Source organism: Hipposideros armiger, unplaced genomic scaffold (assembly GCF_001890085.2).
Source record: "Hipposideros armiger isolate ML-2016 unplaced genomic scaffold, ASM189008v1 scaffold_423, whole genome shotgun sequence".
Classification (NCBI taxonomy): domain Eukaryota; kingdom Metazoa; phylum Chordata; class Mammalia; order Chiroptera; family Hipposideridae; genus Hipposideros; species Hipposideros armiger.
Genome location: NW_017731773.1, coordinates 1,636,470 through 1,658,939, shown reverse-complemented (window position 1 = coordinate 1,658,939; position 22,470 = coordinate 1,636,470). Strand labels below are relative to the sequence as shown.

The 22,470-nt window shown below is 57.3% G+C and overlaps 2 protein-coding genes across 8 annotated transcripts in view; one reads left to right on the top strand and one right to left on the bottom strand.

Annotated features, from left to right (window-relative positions):
- Positions 1 to 18,953, top strand: KATNB1 (katanin regulatory subunit B1). Of its 7 annotated transcripts, none has more exons than XM_019664492.1 (21): positions 1 to 121; positions 866 to 1,039; positions 1,233 to 1,534; positions 5,513 to 5,643; positions 7,877 to 7,994; positions 12,914 to 13,014; positions 13,343 to 13,384; positions 13,992 to 14,075; positions 14,290 to 14,405; positions 14,836 to 14,907; positions 15,044 to 15,194; positions 15,319 to 15,509; positions 15,625 to 15,755; positions 16,175 to 16,225; positions 16,887 to 16,954; positions 17,093 to 17,212; positions 17,301 to 17,450; positions 17,680 to 17,756; positions 17,834 to 17,899; positions 18,123 to 18,239; positions 18,531 to 18,953. In XM_019664492.1, the coding sequence occupies exons 3-21, from the start codon at positions 1,495 to 1,497 to the stop codon at positions 18,661 to 18,663; spliced, it is 1,959 nt and encodes a 652-aa protein (XP_019520037.1). In that variant the 5' UTR covers positions 1 to 121; positions 866 to 1,039; positions 1,233 to 1,494; the 3' UTR covers positions 18,664 to 18,953. The 7 variants fall into 7 exon arrangements, with proteins under 7 accessions (XP_019520037.1, XP_019520038.1, XP_019520031.1 ...); XM_019664493.1 differs by having other exon boundaries at positions 2 to 121; positions 17,117 to 17,212; positions 17,834 to 17,908; XM_019664486.1 differs by having other exon boundaries at positions 2 to 121; positions 17,834 to 17,908.
- A 909-nt stretch (positions 18,954 to 19,862) lies between these two features.
- KIFC3 (kinesin family member C3) overlaps positions 19,863 to 22,470 on the bottom strand; it is a 40,130-nt gene continuing 37,522 nt past the window's right edge. Inside the window, exons 14-17 of the mRNA XM_019664464.1 lie at positions 22,262 to 22,466; positions 21,821 to 21,955; positions 21,303 to 21,411; positions 19,863 to 20,537 (exon numbers count right to left, since the gene is read on the bottom strand). Of these exons, the coding sequence (XP_019520009.1) occupies positions 20,512 to 20,537; positions 21,303 to 21,411; positions 21,821 to 21,955; positions 22,262 to 22,466 (475 nt within the window). The 3' untranslated portion in view covers positions 19,863 to 20,511. The remainder of the gene's footprint in view (positions 20,538 to 21,302; positions 21,412 to 21,820; positions 21,956 to 22,261; positions 22,467 to 22,470) is intronic.

Genomic DNA, 22,470 nt, shown 5'->3' with positions numbered 1-22,470 from the left:
TGAGACGGAGGTTTTTGTTGTGAGGGTCGGTTGTCAAGCAGCGACCAATCAGGGCAGGGGATGGAGGCAAGTGGGGGTCGCCTCTGGAGCAGAGCCTCGGATTCCGGAGCCGCAGATGCAGGTGGAGTGGGCAACGGGGCGAGAGGGCGAGGGTGCGAGGGTGCGAGGGGTCCTGGACTGGGCCAAGTCAAGCGGGGCCGGGCCGGCCTGCGGCAGTGAGGGCTGTGGGCGCGGGGAGGCTGGAGCCATTGCCCCGCAAGCTGAGAGAAGTGGGAGGATCAGGGGAGGCCGAGGGACCAGTCTTAGCCTCGGGAGGGGCGGAACCGCCGAGGAGGCCTGAGGGGAAAAACCGGGAGGCCGGAAGCAGAGCTGGGGGTCTGCAGGAGGATGAGTGATGAATAGGGACAAGAAGAAACAGGGATGAATGAATGGGGATACTGGTAGCAGAGGGGAAAGGAGAGTCAAGGGGGTCTGGCGAGGCAGGGGCCAATTTAGGGAGCTCAGGAAACAAGATGTGCGCGAATGGGGAGCACAGCAGGCAGGGAGAAGCGGGAGTGAATGGAGGATTCGAGCGCAGGACTGGGAAACCCAGGAGAAAGGAGACAGAAAGCGTTCATGGGAAAAGGCTTGGCTTTTTAAAGTTGAGGGGGTCATACTGACTCATGCCGATCAGAGGCCTAGTTTGCAGCGCTGTCCTTGGGAATTGCAGGGACCAGGAGTAGTTCCTTTGCCACAAACTTGGGGCGGGGGGTGTTTGGATCCTCAGGGCCCTCTCTGAGATTCTCCCCGGAGAAGACTTCAGTGCCTGTCTGGGGTTCCTCACATGGGCCCTAAGCTTACCCTTGACTCCACCCACTTCCCATAGGTCCGACGAAACAGTGACTCCCAGAAATCTATCGGAACTGCAGACACGTGGTCTTCCCGCCCCACTGCGGCTGCTGCACTTCAGGCAGCCAGCCTCCTGGAACAGAGCCTCTTCCCGTCATCCTGGCCTCTGGGAGGACCTTCTTTTTCCCTGTTCCAAGTCACCTTGCTTGAGGTGCTCCCTCTCTAGATTCTCAAACCCAATTTGCAGTGCAGCTCCTGGCTCTGGTGGCTTTGGTGGGTGTCTTGTCTTTTATCAAGTGGCCTTGGTGATCCAGGGAGCTGCAGCTGCAGTTCTTCAAATCAGGGTCCCCCTGAGCTCCCACTGAGTGTTTCCTAACAAGCCATCATCTCTGTTTGTGTTCCAGCCCAGTGTTGAGCTGAGATGGCTCAAGCCTGACATTCCATGATCCAGGATCCTGAAAGGTGCACACAGGCTGCTGCTGTGGCTGCTGTGTATGACTTAAAACCACAGGTCCGTCCAGAGCCAGGACACAAGGCATTCCCTCTGCCTGGATGTGCGGGAACTCCCTGCCAACTTGATTGGTGGCTCTGGGGGGGATCCACCCCCACCCCACGAGGAAAGCACAGTCTGGTTTGTGGGAGCTTCAGGTGCCAGCCAGCCGAAGGATGGCCACCCCTGTAGTCACCAAAACAGCCTGGAAATTGCGTGAGTGGTTTTCTTTCTCACCCCATTTGCCCTGTTTGCTGCTGGGTAGCCTGAACCCCCAGCTTTGTCTTCTATTCTTGGCACAGAGGGAGACTCCCAGGCCTTGGAGTAAGATAGACCAAGATGCAAATCATGACTGGCATTTCTTAGCTGGGTGACATTGGTCAGGTGACTTAACCTCTCTGAGGCTGTTTCCTGTCTGTACAATGAGATAATCACACATACATTCTAGAGTTGCTGTGAGATGCAAGTGAGAAAATGAATATATAATAAATCACTTAGTGCAGGATTTCCAGTTAGGCTGACAGGCAGGATGGGGTGAAAAGTCCTGAAAGGTAGTCTTTGCATTCTCAGATGTCTCATAAATTAAGCTGAGGGCGTCTTGGGGGTGGGGGCGGGGGTGAGAGGGCAGACAGAGGGATGCTGACAGGGCTCTGGGCTGTAACTGGGAGCACCAACCACTCCCACCAGCACTCTACATAGCAGTTGTGAACTCCGATCGGAGGACCTCTTTAGACTCTTAAAAATTATTGAAGATCCCAAAGAGTTCTTGTTTATGGGAGTTATAGCGATCATTGTTTACCATGTTAGAAATACTGAGACATTTAAAAACAAGAGCACACAAACATGCCATTAGTGATGGTTCCCCAGATCATATTTTCAGGACTGCGGCCCTACTCATTAGTGCTTCTGTGGGCCCTACCCCACCTATAATAACTGGTTGGCACATATTTAGTGTGCCCAAACTGGTCACCCTGTGCTATGAGCTGTCCCTGGGCTGTTTTCAGAAGCTGGGGCAAGGCTCCTCCACTTTTAACTGTGGAAACTTGGGCAAAGCTTTTAGCTGGGCCTCAGTGTCCTCATTTGTTAAATGAGAGGTCTGGGGCATTTTCAAATTGTTCCTCAAATTGTTTCAGATTGTTCTGGGAGAACCCTGTTAATGGCTTCCAGGGAAGATACCCTTGGGTCAGAGTAGTTTTGTATTTGTTGGGGTTATGTATCTCTCCCTTCAACAGCTGCTGTTTCCTGAGCATAGAACCAGGTACTGGGGAGACAGTGAGGGGCAAAATAGACAAGGTCTCTGTGCAGTGGTGTGCAGAACCTGGGGAGAGCAGCTGGCAGGGATCAGATGACCACACCCCTCTGTCTCTCTTTATGGAATTAGAAGCTGGGACATATGGACATATGCTTTGATCGGTTAACTAGGGGATGGGGCGTGGGGTAGGGAAGTATTGTAGGCTGCCTGAGCAGCATGTGCAAAGGCCCTGAGGCAGGAAGTTCAGTGCATTGGAAGGACTCCAAGGAAGCCATGGGCTGCAGCACAGCATTGGGGAGAATGTGGTGCCACAGAGGCTGGTGAGGACCCCAGCCCTTCTGAGGTTTCGGCTTTACCTAAAAGGCAAAGCCAAGCCTTGAAAATGTTCAAGTAGGAGGTAACATGATCCGTCACATTGGGCATCTGCTGACAATTTCATGTGCACAGCGTTTTAACTGTCTGAAGAGCCCAAGGCCAGCGACCTCTGACTGTTTGTGGCTGTAGAGTCTGCAAGGATCAGAAGATGCTTGGCCAGCGTGAAGCCTAGTTCTTTGCACCTTCCATTTGGGATGCGAGTCCTCAGCGCCTCTGGCCAGAATGCTGTGTTCCTAGCACTGGCTGGGACACGGGGCCCAGGTTGTGCCACTTGAGCTTGGGGAACGCATGGGCTTTTGCCACAGGATGGAGCAGCAGCTGCTGGCCTGGCCTGCCTGTAGATGCTGCGAGGATCTTTATTTGTTTGCACTGAAATTGGTTACCCAAGCCTGGGCCATTGGTGGGTGCTGTCCTTTAAGCCAGAGGGGAGTTCTTAGGCCAGCGCCCTGTGCTGAGGCCTCCTCTGCCTGGTACCCATGTTGTGTCCTCTCTCCTCCTTGGTCCCTCCAGGGGCTTCAGTCAGTCCCTGGTCATGCTGTTTAGAGGGAAGTGGTCTGAGCCCTTCTAGAAGGGCTCAACCTCCAAATTCTAACCTCAGAGTCTGGTTCTTCTTCCAGCTGATGCCCTGTCCCAGAAACAATCTGATCAGGCTGTTGCATGAAAATGGGAATCTTAACACTCTCATTCCCTGCTGTCTCCCCAGTCCTGGGCCTGGAGTAGGCACCCAGGAACCATATATATTATGAATTAATGGCTGTCTCTAGGGGCAGCGGCCCTGAGGCCCAGAGAGGGATGATAGTGGACGCAACAAGGCCCAGTGAGGTAGGGCCCAGCCAGAACTTTCCCTGAGAAGGGTGAGCGGGGGTAGACACTCAGGTCCGTAGGTAGGTCAAAGGTGTAGGGTAGTGCCTGTGTGGAGTGTCTTCAGAGAAGGGGAGGCCTGAGGCTTGGGATCAGAGTGCTCAGGGAGAAGGTGGTTTGTCTTCTTTCTGGGCTGGGCAGTCACTTTGGCCAAACAGAAGCCCTTGAACAGATAAGTGTCAGTGGCCAGAGCCCCCAGGCATCTGTTCGTACAGTGTCCAGAGGACAGAGGCTCCTTGGTTGAGATGCGGATAGAGAGGCGCCCCAGTCCCTTGGATCCAGTGACGGGGTCCCTGAGGCCCTGGCTGATGTTTGGGGACTCTCGCCCAGGCCAGGGCTGGACGCTGCTTGTGCCCGGCTGGGCCATGAGGTTGGGTGTCATCGCCGAGGTCGAGCCTGGGGCCTGGTCCCCGGGCAGCTTTGCTAGCCCTTCTGAGCCAGGCTGCCTGGCAAGCAGCCTTCCTGGGCCTATTCACAACCTCCCTGTGGCCTGAAGCTCACACCACAGAGACCCCCAGGCAGGGTGGAAGCCATCACCCACGCCGGCCTCCCAGTTGCCTCAGCATCAGCACGCTGGGGTTTGCCCTGTCTGTATGGGGAGACATGTCTTGTCTCCTCCTTGTTCCCAAGAGGGAGACACACTCAGGGATGGGCTCGGAGGCCTCAGTTGCCTCTTGGCTCCTTGCCCATGTTTTGTTCCCTTCGGAGCACTGATGATGTCTCCTGAGGCTCTGTCTGCTGCCCCCACAGCACAAGCCAAGGGCCCTCGTGGCTGCCTGCAACACCGTACCTCCCACTCTGCCTGGCAGCTGTCACTCCCATCCCCTCACTCCCAGACCTCTCAGTCGGCTGTTTCCTGCTCCCCTCCTCATGAAGCCCACTCTCCTGCCCACTTGGGGCCCTAATGCCCACTCTCCATGGCGACTGTTCCTTAGCCTGCCTGCCAACCACAGAGCACCCGCTCCATACTCTGCAGCTCACGGGCACATTCTCACTGAATCCTCAGCAACTCAATAAGCCAGGCACTGTTATTATCCCCATTTACTGGACGACAAACCCAGCCCTCAGAGAGGGTGAGTGACTTATCCAAGGCCACACAGCCTGCAATAGCAGAGCTCAGGCCAGCGCCTGGTCCATGATTCTGAGGCTGTGGGCTGAAGCCCTGGCTGCGCTCCCCTCGGGACAACTTGGCTAGAGTTGACCTTAATGGTTCTTAAAGTGTGTTCCCCAAAGTGGGGTTTATGTGCACAGTGAGTAGGTTTATGTGCGAGATGTGTAGGCGGTACATAGTTCAGTATTTTTATCTTAATAATTGTTTTCATTTTCATTTTGTACTGTGGAAAAATATAATGAACATATCAAACTGGTAATTTTGTGGATATTATTGCTTACAAGACAGATTAAAAGTAAACATAGTAAGTCAATAATATTACCAGTCGACATGCAGAAGAAGGAGGAAAAAATCATGAGGCCTCAGGGTGGGACAGGAATGACTGAAGTTGAGAAATAGTCATTTCTGTCTCAAGCCCAGGCCCTGCCTTCTAGGCTGGTGTCATATGGGGTATCTGGGTACCAAAGGGGAGCTGAAGGGGGCAGAGCCCTCCCACAGGGCTTCCAGTGTCAGAGCTGGGGGCCAAGCCCACCCCTCTTTCACGTGACCCATCAAGCCCCCTGACTGCCTTCTCCCCTTGCCCTTCCCTGTGCAGAGGAGATCGTCGCCCATGCCAGCAATGTGTCCTCGCTGGTGCTGGGAAAAGGTTCTGGGCGGCTGCTGGCAACAGGCGGGGATGACTGCCGCGTCAACCTGTGGTCCATCAACAAGCCCAACTGCATCATGGTGAGCCTCAGCCAGCAGGGAGAGGGGCTAGGGATGGGCGGGGGCTCGGCAGGGCAGGGTTGGGGTCAGGAGCAGGTGGCTTTGCAGGCACCCTGCCCGAGGGCACCCAGCCCTTGTGCAGAGGGACATAGCACAACATCCGGGCCTTCCCCAGCTGTCTCTCAGGAAGACAGAGGACAACCCTGGATGGCCAGCGCTCAGGAATGGGGGTGTTACCTGGCTGTGAGATAGCACCCCAGGGAGCCAGCATGAGAAGGCTAAAACGAGCTGACAGGCCCACGGTTGAGCCTCCCCTGCCCACGGCCCATCTGCCCATCCGAGGTCCTCATCTGCCTAAATCTTTGAGCAGACTTTTTTGCCTAAATCTGTGACCCCTTGCATTAAAATCCAAGGGTGTGAACTTTTTAAAAAGCTTTCAAAACACATTGCCACCTTACCCTCCAGAAATCCATTTACACTCCCGCCAGCAGCCCAGGAACCTCCGTCTCCCCCCGCAGCCTTACAGCACAGGGCAGTGTCAGCCTTTTGACTCTTGGCCAAGTAAAGACAGATAAAAAGAGGTGGGAGGCGATATTTATTAGTGGAGACTTAATTACCTCAGTGATTTGGGGGAAATCCAGTGGAGAACTGAGATCTGAAAAAGAATGGACTCACAAAGAATGGACATGAAGTGAGCCCAGGCTCTCATCCCCGGGGAAGCACCGTGGACAGTTTGGGGTCTGGCCCCCAGACTCATCTTCCCACACCGGCTGCAGCCCGCAGGCCTCAGCCTGCGCCTCTCCCCTGACTCCCCACAGATCAGGCCTTTCAGGGCCGTAGGCTTGCCAAGTTCTTTCTCACGTTAGATTTGTGCATGTGCTACGCCCTCTGCAGGCAGCCCACTTTGATCTATTTCTGTGTATTTCTGAGTGTGTATGAACTCATACAGTTCAACCTCCAAATGTACGCAGTAAACAGTGAAACATCTCTCTTCCTCCCCTAACCTCCACGTCCCTCCCTGGAGACAGCCACGCCTCTGATTCCTCTGTGTCCTTTCAGAATTATTTTATGCATTCACGAGCAAATGTGCATGCCTATTCCCCTTCCCCTCCTATATTTACACAAATGGTATCTTACTGTACACACTGTCTCTATCTTTTTTCACCTGAAAGTATCATGGAGGTTAGTCTTTATCATATGCAGAGAGTTGCCTCATACGTTTTTATGGCTGAATGAATGGCAGTCCATTGCATGGGTGACCATGGATGACCACAGCTTATACAACTAGTTTCTTGTGCTGGGTATTTGCATTTTTTCCAGTCTTTTGTGCAAAAGATTCACTGCAGTGAGTAACCTTCGGTGTGTGTTGCGCATGTGTCTGAGCGTGTGTAAGACAAGCTCCCAGAGGCGGAGCTGTTGGTGTGCAGGAATGTGCATATCTAAATGTGGGTAGATTGTGCCCAGTTACCCTCTATGTGGTTTGTACCGTTTATACTCCTGCCGGTGATGTTTAGGAGTCAGACAAACTGCTTGTAACTGTCTGGCGTTGGGGTAATTCTGCTGAGGAGCAGTTTTTCCCTCTGGTGCCCAACCCCCATGGGGAATGTTGTCTTAGCAAACACTGATGGAGTCACCACTGTGCCTTAGGTTGGCCAGCGCTGGGCGGGGAGTGACAGACACCATGGATTTCAGATTCCAGCCTCTCTCCAGAAAGCCGGAGATGCCAGCATCTCCCACTTGCTCCTGGGCTCAGCCCGGCCCAGCTCTGACTGGGTGAGAGTGTCCATGTTTTCCAGCAGTTATTCCCAGGCCCTCTGGGTTCTGAGAGCCCCCGCCTGGGAGTATGGCTGGGTCCGCCAGCAGGGGTGGCCCCAGGGGTCCAGGCATTCTAGACGGGCGAGACACGTGCCGCTAACGAGCCAGGCCTCGGCTCTGCCAGGTTCCCCTCCAAGGGGCTTGGCGACGGGAGCAGAGCCTAGGTGGGCGATGGTTTGGACTCAGGACTAAAAGGGTCAGCTGCTCCCCTCCAAGGGGCCCAGGGCCTCCACGTCAGCATAGCGGGCAGTGGCCCGCTTTCAGCCCTGGGAGGTGAGGCCGAGAGAAGCGGCTGCTCAGCTATCCGTGGGAGAGCCTGCGTGTGGCCCTGTTGCTTGGGTCACTTCTCTCCGACACACTTTCTGGGGACCCAGAATTTGGGGCAGCAGCTGAGGGTCTGTCCACGCAGTGCGCTGAAGTTGCCACCCTTTCTCCACAGAGCCTGACGGGTCACACGTCCCCAGTGGAGAGTGTCCGCCTCAACACCCCCGAGGAGCTCATTGTGGCCGGCTCCCAGTCGGGCTCCATCCGTGTCTGGGACCTGGAAGCTGCCAAAAGTAGGCATCTACGCTCACCTTTCCCATATGCAGCCTGCGGTCCTGCTGTCTCAGGCTCTCCTGTCTAGCTGCTTCCTCCGGGAAGCCTGACTAGGTTGGGTGCCGCCCCCCTGGAGCACTCACCAGATGGTGCGGCGATCCCCCCACCCCCATTAGCCTGGCAGCAGCGACGTGCACTGCTCTCTGAGTGCTGGCACTGAAGAGGTGCCCAGTAAATGTCTGAATGGACAACTGTGGATGGGCAGGTGGGTGTCGGTGTGGATTCAGAGCCTGGAAGGACATCAAGTGCCACCAGGGACCACACAGGACATGTAAATGAGGGAGGTGGCTATGGGGGCGCACTGGGGAGTGTGGTGCCCCGACTGGGAGGGGGCCCCCACTCAGTTCTGGCTAACTTTCGCCTGCAGGAGTGGGGCTGAGGTGGCCAGACCTTCTGTTTCCATGTGCTTTGTTTGTTTTAATTTAGTTTTCATCTTTACAGAAGTTACACATAGTTTGAAAAGTCAGATACCAATATTTCTGCAAATATTCACAACAGAAAGAGGAAGTCTTAGTCCCGCCCCTTCCCTTCTCCAGAGGCCTCAGCCTTCTGTCCTTTTACCTGGTGTTTTGCCAATTCCCTCCACTTTTCTAAACAACATGGTTACACTGCACCTTCTTTTGAAACACATTTTGTATATTAGGTGTTGCCATCCTGCTGTGGAAGATGAGAAGTTAGCTCTCGTGGAGCCTCTCACAACATTTCTCCTCCGTCCTCCCAGTATCACCTTTTAAATATCCGGGGTTTATATTCTCAGGGCCATCTAGATAGTATTTGGGGCTGATCATATTTCTTTTCTTTTTAAAACTTTGTTTCCCTGGTATTAATAATTGGTGTGTGTTTTTTTTCATCTGCATGTTTTCTACATCTTTATTATTAATTCATCCCCAAATTCTCTGCCGGAAAAGTAAACCTCCTTCAGTTTACCCTCAAACCCATCCCGTAAGCGAGGTCTCTTCTCAGAGCCTCTGTCCTCAGGTCTTGGTGGCCTGGGGTCCCAGGGCCTGCAGCTCAGCTGGCATCCTGTGCTCCCCTGATCTCCTCTGCAGGGAACTCACTCCCTCTGCTGCCCTGATCCCACGTTGTCACCTTTCTTGGTTTTCTTCCTCTTTTTGATGGAGAACATTGTTTCATAGCTTACTGAGAAAAGGTGCACAACAGGCACAGTTTTAGAGACTTTCCATGATTGAAAAGGACTTTATTCTACCCCCATCCTTTCTTTTAAGAGTTTGAGTATAGAACTCTAAGTTGGAAATACTTTTCCCTCCGAGTTCTGAAGGCGCAGTGCCATTGTATTTTAGGTCCCAGGGCTGCTGTTGGGAGATCAGTGCTGTCTCCCCCCCGGACCCCTGCTGCTTTCCTCCCTCTGCCTGCCTCGCTGCAGGCTTGTAGGATCTTTGTCCCAGTGTCCTGAAGTTGCACACTGGTGAACCTTGGGTCAATGTTTATTCCTGTGCTAGATCCTTGCCGAGTCCTTTCAGTCCGTAAACTCGTGCCTTTGGTTCTAGGCCAAGTGGGGAGTCTCTCCCTCCCTAAAAGGGGGGCTCCCTCTCAGCCTCAGCAGGGTGTTGCCACACGGCATTGTGGGTGGGGCCAGCTCTATGGATTTTTCAAGAGAAGCTGGGAATCTGGAAATTGAAGTGGAATCCACCATTTCTGAATATTGACAGCTAATTCAACATTTTTTCGGAACACCGGTCAGGCCAACACTGGGAGGCCAAGGTAAAACCCATTTGCTCACTGCTTTTTGCCAGCCTCTGTTCTGGACCTTCCAGCTTGCCAGGCAGGAGGCCATTGCTACCTGAAGGCCAGGAGAGGAAATGGTGGCATGGATTTTGCCAAGGCCACTTTAGCCAGAAGAGAGCCCCACTGCCTGACTGAGACTTATAGGTCCTTCTGGGCCTCTCCTGTGGTGTGTGCTCTTCCTCTGCTGTAGGACGGCAGCCACCAGCCACACACACCTGGCGGCCAGGTTCATTCTACCCAAGAGCAGTGGTCTTGTGTAGGTGGCCCTCCAGAAAGATGGTGCCCCTGGGCCTCTTGGGTGATGCTTGCCCACCTGGTGATGGGCTGCTTAAGAAAAGCAGACCCCAGGATCTCTTGGATAACAAACGGGTTGCATGCTTAGCGTCTTAACACATGGTCCTGCTGCCTGGCCACATGCAGGACCCAAGGCATCTATGTATGCTGGCATTGCTGGACGGAACAGGCCGGCTGGCCGGGCTCCAACTGAGAAAGCAGAAAGGCTCGGGGCAAGAGGCGTGTCAGTTTTTGGAAGTTTCTGCCTGGACTCAAATCCCAGTGGACGGCACCATTCACTGAGGAGCAAGGGGAAAAGAAGACAAGGATGCCAGGCGTTCTCAGCCACACTCATTTCACGCATAAGGGGCATGTGAGACTTCCTTGAGGTGGGCAAAGAGGGAAAGTGGAAGACCTCTGGAATTCCTGGGCACTGGACTCCCAGGGCTAGCTGCTGTCAAGGAGCTTGTTAAAAACATACGGCCCAGACCTCGCTCCCAGGGTACCTGACTCAGAAGTCAGGGGAACCCAGAATCTGGCTTTCAGTAAGCTTCCAGGTGATTCTGATGCAGTCCAGGTTAGCAGGGCCCCTTTATCTGTCACATGCTGGGGCCCATGGAGGGCACCACACTTGGTAAAGACCCTGTAGCTGAGTAGCTGCTCAGCCAGGAGGGCTTGGAGGTTCCTGAACGGGGTACACGGACCCCAGAGGCCCTCCACTATGCAGCTCTCAGGTGCTGCGACCCAGGGCCCTCCGGGACAGAAGAGCAAGGGCAGAAGTCATGCCCGAAGAATGTGGTCCTGCCTGCTCTCCCTGGCACAGCCAGAGGGCGAGGGTGGGTCGGCCAGGGATGCCACAGGAAGGCGACCTGGCCTGCGCTTCACGAAGCCGGCCCACGCAGGGTGGGACTCCACATCCTCTCGGGGCGGGGCAGGATTTTGGAAACTGCCGTGGGATGCAGAGTGAGCTGAAGCAGGAGGCAGCATGAGTGCCCCCTCCAGGCCCTGGGTTGGTCAGCATGTGCCCGAGGCCTCCTTGACCAGAAAGACAGTGCTGAGCCCCCGGTGGCATGTGACAACGACAGAGTGTGAGGAGGGGCTGCTGCTCAGGTTTTGGTGCGATTGAGTTAGATACTCAGAGAACAGATGTGTCAGGCGCCTTGTCACACTCTGTGCAGGATGTACAGGCAGGTCAGTCCCAGCTCAGTGTCCCACAGGACCAGTGCAGAGGGGCACCTAGTAGGATGGGTGGATGTAGTGGGCAGCGAGATGGACTTTGTCCTCAGGGCAGATGACAATCAGAGCAGCTCGCTTTTATCCCGCCCTTAGCTGTGCCTGGCCTGTCTTAGGAGCTTTAGACAACTGTGACCCAGGGAGAGGGTCACACAGTAAGACAAGCTGCTCACGAGTCAGAAGCCTGCCTTAAATTCTGGCTCTGTGCCCTGCTGACCAGCCGTAAGTGGGGTGCTTCTCCCTCTGCGCCTCAGGGCCTTGCCCACCTCCTGGCATTGTTGGGGGTCGGGGAGACTCACACTCGGAAATCACTCAGCCTGTCCCGGGAACACCAGAAGTGCTCAGCAGATATCCTGGGGTGAGGGAGGTGCCCGAAAGGCCATGGCACTGAATAGTGGGTCACCACTGGGGCCAGAACACAGAGAACCAGGACAAGTATTCAGAGGCCTGAGGAAGAGAGAAGGTCTAGCTTAGGTGACAGAGAAGAGAGGATGAAGTCAGGCCTTGTGCAGGAAGAAATTGTGAGAATTATTATAACTGGCATTTATTGAGCATTTAACCATGTGTCAGGTCCATCCTAAGACTTTTATGTACGTTTTATTACATAGTCCTGACCAGGACCCAATATGAGACTCAGAAAGGGTAAGGGATTACTCAAGGTCACACAGCAAGCAAGGAGCAGACCCAGTCCTGTCTGTCTGCAGAGCTCTGGACCTGGACCTGAGGGATGCAGACAGTCATACAATAGAGTTTGTTTAATTCACCCAGTACTTAGAGCTCGACTCTCTTGTGCCTAAAGCATTACATCTGGAGGCTGCTTGAACACCTCCTTCAACAGAGAGCTCACGACCTCTCAAAAGGTATCCTGGTTCACCTTGGCTCAAACCTAATGATGGCTGGACTCTTGTACCGCTTGGCCCCAGCACTCATGGAGTGATCAGTTTCATTCAGACAGTGGAATTATAAATCTTTTAAAAAGCAAGACATGAGGCCAGAGAGAAGAGACAAATTTGAGTGGCACCAGAAACAAACACACAGTTTGCCTGTGGCCCAGGCCAGACGGGCCATGGAGCTGCCTTTAAAACCTTGAAGGATAGGAGACATGGTTTCTTGGGGCCGCAGGAGGTGATGTGCACTCCGCCCCTAAGGGTTCTGAGACCCCAGTCATCTCCCTGTGCTCTCGGCTCTCACAGCTTGTCCTTTCAGCCACCCTCAAGATCCCTGGGACAGAGGACCAGTGCAAGCACAGGGCCACCCCAGGCACACCCTCCACTTGCCCTCCTCGGGGCCTCTGCCCACCACTTCCCTCTGCCTGACATCACAGCCTCCCTCACCCTTCATTCTTACAAGAGCAGTAGGACGAACCCAGGGGCACAAGGTGGGGGGATGGCGCGATATCATTTTCGGGGGCTCAGGTAATGACAGAAATGGCTGTCGCCTCTCAGGAGAAAAATAGGAAAATAAGTTGTTAGGGTGGTAGGGCCCAGGGTGATTTTTTTCCCCTTATTTTAAAATCTGTGGTATTGTTCAGTTACTATTAAAGCCACACACAGTGAAGACAGCAGCCCCTCTCTGCCAGCCGTCTTGTGTGCCTCTCACGCCATTGTGTCTGCTTTCTTCCTTTTAGTTCTTCGCACACTCATGGGACACAAAGCCAACATCTGCAGCCTCGATTTCCACCCGTATGGCGAGTTCGTAGCCTCGGGCTCCCAGGACACTAACATCAAGGTGAGACCCCACTCGGAGCCCTGTATCTCCCGCTGGGCTGGCAGTGGGATCGGGCCGTCTGTCCTGCCTGAGAGGGTGGGCTTTCAGCACTGTGGGGGGTGTCTTCCCTCTCTGGGGCAGCATTTCTCCTTAGAATTCCCAGTTTTAGTGAGCAGTTTCTAGACCCCTGTTATTTTGGGGTGTCATGACCTGGAGGTGCCCAGAGTCATTCTCTGCTCACAGCCACACACTGCCCTCCGACCCCAGGCTCTAGGCCTCCCCAGCCCAGGCCCGCCCTTGGTTGTGAGCTCTCCTGACCCTGCCCCTCTGCTCCTCTCTCTCCCCACAGCTCTGGGACATCAGGAGGAAAGGCTGTGTCTTCCGATACAGGGTAAGGAAGGCACCCTCTGTTGGTCATTCCACAAGCGCAGACACAGGGCGTGGGCGGCGTCCAGACTGGCAAGGGCTGGAGGGGACGGCAGTCCAACCTGAGAAACGAGAGTCCCAACGAGAAACAGGAACTGGCGCAGAGCAGGAGTGCGTGGGGTCCACCTGGACCCCCAGCTTGCCATGAATCCACTCAGAGCTGTGTTTACCAAACTGCTCCATTCTCTGGTTTTATCAGCAGGTAACAGGTATTGTTAGGTGAAGGGGGTGCCTATTCATGTGAGTGTGAAGCACTGAGTTTAACAGAGAATTATTTTTAGAGGTTTTTAGACCCATTGACATTAAGAAAGGGCATTTAACTCTCCAAAAAGAGGCATAAGACATGTTTCTTCCCACACCAAATGACCATGCAACCTCGCTTTCCCGGAGCGTCCTGCAGGACTCGGAATCCATGACCGCATATAGGGAAGTCTCTCCATGGCAGTCCCCTCACTGCCTGCTCCCTAGGAAGCACTGCTTGTTGAGGGCAGAGATGGCTTGGGGGGGGTGGGGAACGCAGCTCCTTGGGCCCAGGCCCCTAGGGTGAGCCCGGTGCCCTGTCCTCTTCTCAGGGGCACAGCCAGGCCGTGCGGTGTCTCCGGTTCAGCCCTGACGGGAAGTGGTTGGCGTCGGCGGCAGATGACCACACGGTGAAGGTAGCTCCTGGCCTGACCTGGGCCCAGGGCTGGGGACTGGCGTCTGCTGCTCACACTCAGGCTGGGTCCTCATCTCCTTCCTGACGGGGGTTGCATGTCCCAAGCCTGTCCACAGAGGAGGGTGGTGTGTGGATAAAGAGCTCAGGCTGGAATAGAGGGAGAGGGCGGCTGCGGTGCCCGGCCTGGTCCTGACCTCCACCCCACCCGACCCCAGCTCTGGGATCTGACTGCCGGCAAGATGATGTCCGAGTTCCCTGGCCACACAGGGCCTGTGAACGTGGTCGAGTTTCACCCTAATGAGTACCTCCTGGCTTCTGGCAGCTCCGACAGGTGAGAAGCAGCAGGGCCCGTTGCCTGCGACTGCCATCCTTCTCATCTCTATCCTCTGAGTGTATGTATATCTGTCCCCAATCTGTCTCTCTGTCCCAGGGTGTCATATGCCTGATGAACCTGTGTAGACTGAATTAACTGCTGGCCAAGTCAAGATGGGACCCTGGTCCTGTCTCTCCCTTGAGCCTCATTCCTGGCCCCAGTGTCTCGGCACATCCAGATCCAAGGCCCATGTTCACTTCCCACCCTCGGCGTTCCTCCCCCTGTGGGCCCAGGGCCAGCCCCTGGCCCTAGGCATTGCTCCTAATGGCCCTGAGAATGAGGTGGGGGTGGGCAGGTGTCTGGAGACAAGCAGGCTGCCCCAGCCATGGGCCTGTGTGGAGCCGGAGGGAGACCCTGGCTTCCTAGCACAGCCTGACTGCCTTTGCAGGACCATCCGTTTCTGGGATCTGGAGAAATTCCAGGTGGTGAGCTGCATTGAAGGGGAACCAGGACCCGTCAGGTATGCAGGCAGCTGGGTGGTGGGCTGTGGACGTGGGTGGGCCTTTCCCATCTCCACTTCCGTTCCCTTCTGTCCCTGGGTCCCTGCAGCCTCCTCGGGTTTCTTAGGACCCACGATCCACTCTTGCCTGGCCTAGGAGTGTCCTCTTCAACCCTGATGGCTGCTGCCTATACAGTGGCTGCCAGGACTCGCTACGTGTCTATGGCTGGGAGCCCGAGCGCTGCTTTGACGTGGTCCTAGTCAACTGGGGCAAGGTGGCCGACCTGGCCATCTGCAACAACCAGCTGGTGAGAAAGCCACCGTCCACCCTGTCACCGCGCCTCCATCCCCTTCCACCTCAGGCCCCTACCCACACCCATACCCCAGCTGCTGCTGCCGAGGGTCCCGCCCCAGCTCTGCCGCTTCCTGCAGATAGGTGTGGCCTTCTCCCAGAGCAACGTCTCCTCTTACGTGGTGGACCTGACTCGGGTCACCAGGACAGGCACGGTGGCCCAGGACCCCGTGCAGGACAGCCAGCCGCTGGCACAGCAGCCGCCCCTTCCCAGTGTCCCCCTCCGACGCATCTACGAGCGGCCCGGCACAGCCTGCAGCAAGCCTCAGAGGTGGGCTTGGGGTCTCAGAGGGCGCTGGGGGGCACAGGAGGCAGGCCCCCCAGGAAGGCTTTAGGAAGCCCAGCCCGGCCTCACTGGGCCCCGGGCTCCTTTCGGCCCCCCCCAGGGTAAAGCAGAACTCAGAGAGTGAGCGCCGCAGCCCCAGCAGCGAGGACGAGCGGGAGGAGCGGGAGTCTCGGGCGGAGATCCAGAACGCCGAGGACTACAACGAGATCTTCCAGCCAAAGAACAGCATCAGTGAGGCCTGGCTCCCGCCCCTCCAAGCCATGTCCCCACCTATGAAGTGGAAGCACATGATCCTCTCTGGGGACAGCGTCCATGTCACTCCCTTAGCTTAATTCTTAACTCACACCAGGCCAGGCTCTGTTCCCAGGCCCTCTAGACCCCAGCAGAGGGCCCGGAAGCCACTCCGTGCCCTGCCCGCCCTAAACAAAGGAAAGCCCACAGGGGCAAGGAAGGCCCTTAGGCCTTTGGGGCCGACCTAAGGCTTCATGGGGTCGGGACAGGGTCATAGGTCTGCAACTGTGTGCCTGGGAACCAACTTCCATCCCCCTGCATCCCGACGGCCCTGGCTCCGAGGCCACCCCCTCCCTGGAGGCTCAGATAGGAGCCCTGGGCTGGCCAACGTGAGTCCCCAACCCCCTTTGTCTCTATAGGTCGGACGCCACCCCGGAGAAGTGAGCCCTTCCCAGCACCCCCAGAGGATGGTGAGTCGGGAGGCAGGGCCTGGCCTCCCAGTGTCCCCAGCTCCCAGCCAGTCCGTCCCTCTCTGAGCCCCTGGCCTCCCCTCCTGTCCCATAATATGAGCCTCTCTCCCACTGGGTCTTTTCCCTCCACTTGCCCAAGAGCACCTACTGTGTGCCAGGCTAGACCCTGATGATTGTGAGCAAAGTAGGCAGGTGCTCCTCTCAGGGGCCCACACCCTAGTGACAAGGACAAAAGGTAGGCAGACGACCACACAGATGGGTCTAGAAATGGGACACGTGCTGTGGAGGAACGTGATGGTCATGGTGAGAGGTCATTAGGGCCACTGTAGCCGGGGGCCGTCTCCACCCACTCACCACCGGCGCCCCCAGCACACGCATTCCTAGTGAGGTGGCTGAGTGCCACTCCCTAGCACTCCCTGGGTCCCGTCCACACACGGCGCTAGACACCTGCTTTCTGCCCGACCTGGGGTTGAGTAAGTGGAGAGTGGGGGACAGGCCCAGCCCCCATCTTCAGGCCTGCTCAGCACCCATGCTGCTGACGTCTCCTTTCCTGGCAGCCTGTCGGCTCCTTCTCCGTCACCCTCACTTACAGGTGCTGCCCAGAGTCCCACCCGAGCCCAGCCTTCCTCCTGACCCAGAGGTCTTTCCCCTTTTTCTCCAGACACGGCCACAGCCAAGGAGGCAGCAAAGCCCAGCCCAGCCATGGACACGCAGTTCCCGGTGCCAAACGTATGTCCAGGTGGAGAGGGCGTGGTGTGGGGTTCAGAGAGGAGCCGGAGTCCTGAACCAGGGTTGGGGGACTCCCATGCTGGGGGGCAGAGAGGGAGACCTCAGACTGGCCGCCTGCTGAGCTCCAGACCCCTCCAGCTCGAGGTCCTGCCCTGGCCCCAGGTCGCCACTTCCACCCCTGCACCCAAGGCCGAGCCTGCCATCATCCCTGCCACCCGGAATGAGCCCATTGGGCTGAAGGCCTCCGACTTCCTGCCCGTGAGTGGGGGCCCAGCCCAAGGATGGGGTGGAGGTCCGTGAGGCGAGGGCAGAGCTTTGCTGCCAGCATCTGGACCCATCCCACCAGGCTGTGAAGGTTTCCCAGCAGACGGAGCTGGTTGACGAGGATGCCATGTCACAGATCCGCAAAGGCCATGACACCATGTGTGTGGTGCTCACCAGCCGCCACAAGAACCTGGACACCGTGCGGGCCGTGTGGACCACAGGCGACATCAAGGCAAGTGCCAGCCCCTGACACCACACCATGGTTGGCTTCACTTTTATTTCTTCCATCCTCACCATCACAAGCTGCCATATATTGAGCACCTATTTATGGGCCTGGCCTTGCACTCATCATTTTAGGGGCAGTCCTATTAATACCCCACAACAAACCCCATCGTCACACCACAGCCCATCAGGGGCCACTCTGTCCCCAGTGCTCGCTGACAGGTGCTCTATTTGCACAGACGTCAGTGGACTCGGCCGTGGCCATCAGTGACCTGTCAGTGGTGGTGGATCTTCTTAACATCGTCAACCAGAAAGCGTAAGTGGCCGTGGCGGGCGAGCGGGCAGGGTGGGCAGGGCCGGGCGCTGAGGGCATGTCCCTGGCCCTCTCCCCAGCTCCCTGTGGAAGCTGGACCTGTGCACCACGGTGCTGCCGCAGATCGAGAAGCTGCTGCAGAGCAAGTATGAAAGGTGTGTGCGGGAGGGGAGGTGGCAGGGGCTCCTGCAAGGACCGGAGAAAGACCCAGGGCCGGCGCCCACGTGAGGTGGCTGTGCGGCACTGCTGTCCCCTCCGAGTTCCGGAGAGGGCTGCCTCTGATCCTCTGTCCATCTCTGCCCCTCTGTCGTGTGTACCTTGCTGGTTATCGTTCTGTCTGCGGCTCCATCCATCCTCCTGCCTCTGAAGCTATGTCCAGACAGGCTGCACCTCCCTGAAGCTGATCCTGCAGCGGTTTCTGCCCCTGATCACTGACATCCTGGCAGCCCCGCCCTCCGTGGGTGTGGACATCAGCCGGGAGGAGAGGTAAGGTGCCAGGCGGTATGCAGGTATTGGGGCAGGGGTGCCACGCCAAGCGAGGGCACACAGGCCTGGGGCCTAGCCCACTGGATGGCCCTGCTGAAACAGCTTATGGAGGTCATTGTGCTGGGACAGAGTCCCTGGCTCTATGGCCTGTCTCTGCCCAGAGCCCTGGTGTGGCCTCGCCTGGCCTGGGAAAGCGGTGAAAGTGGTTAGGACAGGAAAGGCCCCAGGGTCGGGTGGCGGTCATGGTGTCCACACAGCTGGCCACCTCCAGCACTGCCCCTCTGCCCTTAGGCTGCACAAGTGCCGGCTCTGCTACAAGCAGCTCAAGAGCATCAGTGGCCTTGTCAAGAGCAAGTCGGGCTTGAGCGGCCGCCACGGCAGTGCCTTCCGGGAGCTGCACCTTCTCATGGCCAGTTTGGACTGAGGAATCCAGTGGGCGGGGGGCACCTGGCAGCCATCAGGGCCTGGCCTCAGCCCCTACACCTATTCCCTGTGCTCCCACGGGCCGTGAGCCTCTGCCCTGCCCCCACTGCTGCCACCCTGGAGGCGGCGGCGCTGGCACACTGGCCACCTCCATAGCCCTGAACTCTCAGACAGTGTCTCTCCGGCACCGGCTGCCCAGCTTTGCCAACTCTTGCTTCTTGGGGCAGCAAACCGAGCCCTGGGGCTGCTGCTGTAATTTATAAGGCAAATTTTATTAAATTTGTAACTATTCCCTCGCTTCCTTGCTGGGAGGGGCATCCTCTGGCCGCGCAGCCTCTTCAGAGATGAGACCACCCCCTCCAAGCCCCAGAGGTGGTGTGCCAACCTGTGTGGCCAGCAGGGGACAGCAGAGCGCCAGCCCGGCAGGACAGGACCAGTTCAGACTTACTTGGGGAGGACGGGGGAGGCAGCAACTCCTCTATGGCTGGGAAACAGGGGAGGGTGGGCCCCACCATCCCCTCTGTCCCAGTGGACGCCTCCAAGGCCAACGGTTGTACCCTGCAGGATGCCAGGAGCCCAGCCTCACAGGCATGGCCACCACTGGGCTGGCCCAGAACCAGCCTGCTCCCCTGAACCGCCAGGAGGCCCCCAGGGACAGGACTGGAAGGGCGGCTGCCCCATCCTCTGATGAGGGCTCTGAACAGACACCGCTCCCTGCAGGAGCCCCCAGTGCTGGCTGGCCAGGACAAGCTGCCTCGACCCAGGGGCATCTCTTCTGCTCTCGGAGCAGCAGCTGGCGGGTTCAGCCCCAGTCGGAGGGAGGACCCCACTGAACACAGGCTACCCCAAGGCTGGGACAGAAACAGGCCAACACAACCCGCATGTTTGCGGGGGTGGGTTGCCCTGTGCTAGTGGTTGGGGTCCTACAGGCCCTGGGAGGAGGGTGGTGCTCACCTGCGACCAGGGGAAGTCCAGGGCCACACGTGGTTTTGTCAGGTCTTGGAGGAGCCTTCCTTTCCCATGTATAAGATTGGGGTGACATGTCTTATGTCACAATAAAGGGAAGGGGGGCCAGCCCTGACTTAGAGGGCTGTGGGTGACCAGCCAGCAATGGGGAGCCAACTATTACATCCATGTGCCAATGCCCTGCTCCCTGTGACCTGACCAGGGGCTCACAAGACCCACTCTTTCAGACTACACTTGTGTAAAAAGGCTTTTATTTTAATAAGTAAAAATGGCTAAGCTTCCAAAAGTTCTTAAATAGGATTTCAGAGAGGAAAATGTCAAGAGGCCAGTGAGCAAGGAGAGAGCCTGGTGCCAGGCAGACGAAGGGAGCAGCAGATCTGCCCTCCGGCCTCCTCAGCCATAAATACAGCGCGGCCCGTGGCAGGCAGGGCCGTGCTCCTATGTACACTAATGAACATTATGTATACGCCCAGTGTGGGGGCCCCCCCTGGGAGGGGAGAGGGGCAGGGCTGTCCCGTTCCCATGGCTCCTGTGCCTGCCGGGCTACCCACTACAGAGGGTGCCCTGCAGGCTGGGAGACCCGGCCAGCCCCGGCGAGGGCCTCCCCTCCCCACACTGCTGCCCTCCCCGTGAGGGCCCTCCCTGAAGGCCTGGCTCTGCCAGGCAGGGCAGGCCGTTCCTGCCCTTCCATCCCATGCCATTTGTACCCAGAGCCACAGTCGAGACACCATTTCCTTCTGAACTTGTTTCTCATCTCTGAGGGGAGGCAGAGAAGAGGGGCCTCCACTCTGGCCTCCATCTCCTGGGCTCCCCGTGCTGCAGCAGGAGTAAGCCAGTGAGACCTTGGGACCCAGCCCTTGGCACGGCAGGGTAGACGTGTCCATCACACAGGCAACGGCCTCGACTTCCCTGCAGGTGGGGAGAGGTGTTCGTCAGCCTCCGTCTAAGAGCAGGAGGGAGCTATGCAGAAGCGCACACACAGCAGGCAGCAGGAGGACAGACCCAGCCCTGAGCAGCAGGCTCCAGGCACAGCTCTGCAACCCAAGGCACGGGCAGGCGGGCACAAGGCAGGCAGGCAGCCCTGAGGCACTGGCCCCACACTCACCTGGAGACTCTGCAGCCCCAGCCTCAGGCTGAAATCAAAGCAACAGGCGTCTCACTGGCGGGCTTGCCTCGGGCCAGGACCCCTCAGCACCTTGCTGTCCCTACCTACCCCTTTGGACTCCAAGCACTTGCCAGGCCTTTCCATGAGTGGGGCCAAGTGGGGGGCCGGAGCCCTGGATTCCAGCTCTGTGGCTGGGCTCACACTCATCTGGGACTTGGGGTGAGCCCCGCCTTTCCACCCTCCGGAGCTGAGACCCACGGCTGGCGAGGCCAGGCCTGCTTTGGAGGGCGCGTTGCGTGAGCCCAGCCAGCCCAGCCTGGGAGACTCATGTCCTGGCTCTCAGGTCAGGTTCTCAAGTCAGCAGCCCAGTTAGGAGCCCCGAGAGCTGGGTTCCTCCAAACACTCCCCTGTCTCCAAGGGGCCTTCGATTTCCCATCTGTAAAAGGGACCCAGCACTGTGTGCCCTGACTACTTCCCAGGACCAGGGAAGGTTGTGAATCAGGTTCTAAACATTTCAGAAACTTAAAAAGAAAAGTTTTTTTTCACCCTCCCATGCCCTAAAGGCTCACCTGAGGGCTGCAGCCGCCTCCGGATGGAGCCTGGGCGGCTAGTGGTCCCAGAGCTCGGGGCTGAGTGGGCTCGAGCTGAAGGCTGTGGCGTCTGGCAGGCTGGCTCCCACTGTGGGCAGGGATGAGCAGGTGGGCTGGGGCCATGCCGGCCCTGAGCCCCCAACCACCTACTTCCCTCCACTCCCCTCCCAGCCTCCTGAAACTGGTTCCTCATCTGCAAAACGGGCATGATGGTGCTACCCCACTTCAGTTATTGTGAGAGTTAAGTGAGATAATACACGTAAAGAAGTGAACTAATCATTACTGAGCCACCCTGCACCCCGTCTACCCGCCAACCAGCTGACGACCCCATAGGTACCTGTGAGGCCAAGAAATACTTGGACTAAAGCGGCTACTGGGTTTGGGTTCAAGTTCTGGCTGCAGCCCCTCTGGCATCTTCCCCTCCCAGCCCCTCCCTCCTGTCCCCCCTGCTAACTCTGACCCAGTGCTCTGGAGACAGGCATGAGCCCTCCCTGTACCTCCAGATGCTCCTGGCTGGACCAGGATGCCAGCTCCGCCCTGCGGGACCCGGGGCCCAGCTCCACAGAGCGGACCCTCTCAGCAAACTTGAGGGAGTAGAGCGTCTCACTGGTGTTCTTCTCCACAGGGGACACCTAGGGCACACGAGGATTCACTCCCCACCCAAGCCAGACACCCCCACAGAATTGGGGGGGGGTGGCATGTTCACCAGAGGCTGCCAGGGGACCCTGGTGGATATAAGGGAACTTGTGAGGCACATAGGGTGCACGTGGCCAGGTCTGTTGGGGAGGCTGGCGGGATGCACGTCACTAACTTTGGAGCTGCTGAGGACCAGGGTCCCTTCCCTGCCCAGCTGGGGTACCTGAGAGGTACCCTGGTCTGGGTGCTGGCCTAGCCCATCCACACTGAGGACCATCATGTGGCCCACCTGAGAACCTCACCTGTACAACCATGAGGGTCTTGCTGTCCCCACTGAGCGAGTCCTGCAGGAGGTAGGTGAGCTTGGAGTTGCGGAAAGGCACGTGGCCCTGGCGGGAGCGCAGGGCAGCAATGACGTCCCCCAGGGCCGACAGCGACTTGTTGATGTGCTGTGCTTCCCGCAGACGGCTGCCCTCGGCCCCCGACTTGCCCACACGCTCTGAGCCAGCCA

Excerpts from the sequence above, each read along its gene's own strand:
- KATNB1 (XM_019664491.1), top strand. The coding sequence starts at position 1,495 with ATGGCCACCCCTGTAGTCACCAAAACAGCCTGGAAATTGC. Across the intron at positions 15,195-15,318 it reads CCATCTGCAACAACCAGCTG|ATAGGTGTGGCCTTCTCCCA; the intron begins GTGAGAAAGCCA and ends CGCTTCCTGCAG. Across the intron at positions 17,451-17,679 it reads GGACCACAGGCGACATCAAG|ACGTCAGTGGACTCGGCCGT; the intron begins GCAAGTGCCAGC and ends CTATTTGCACAG.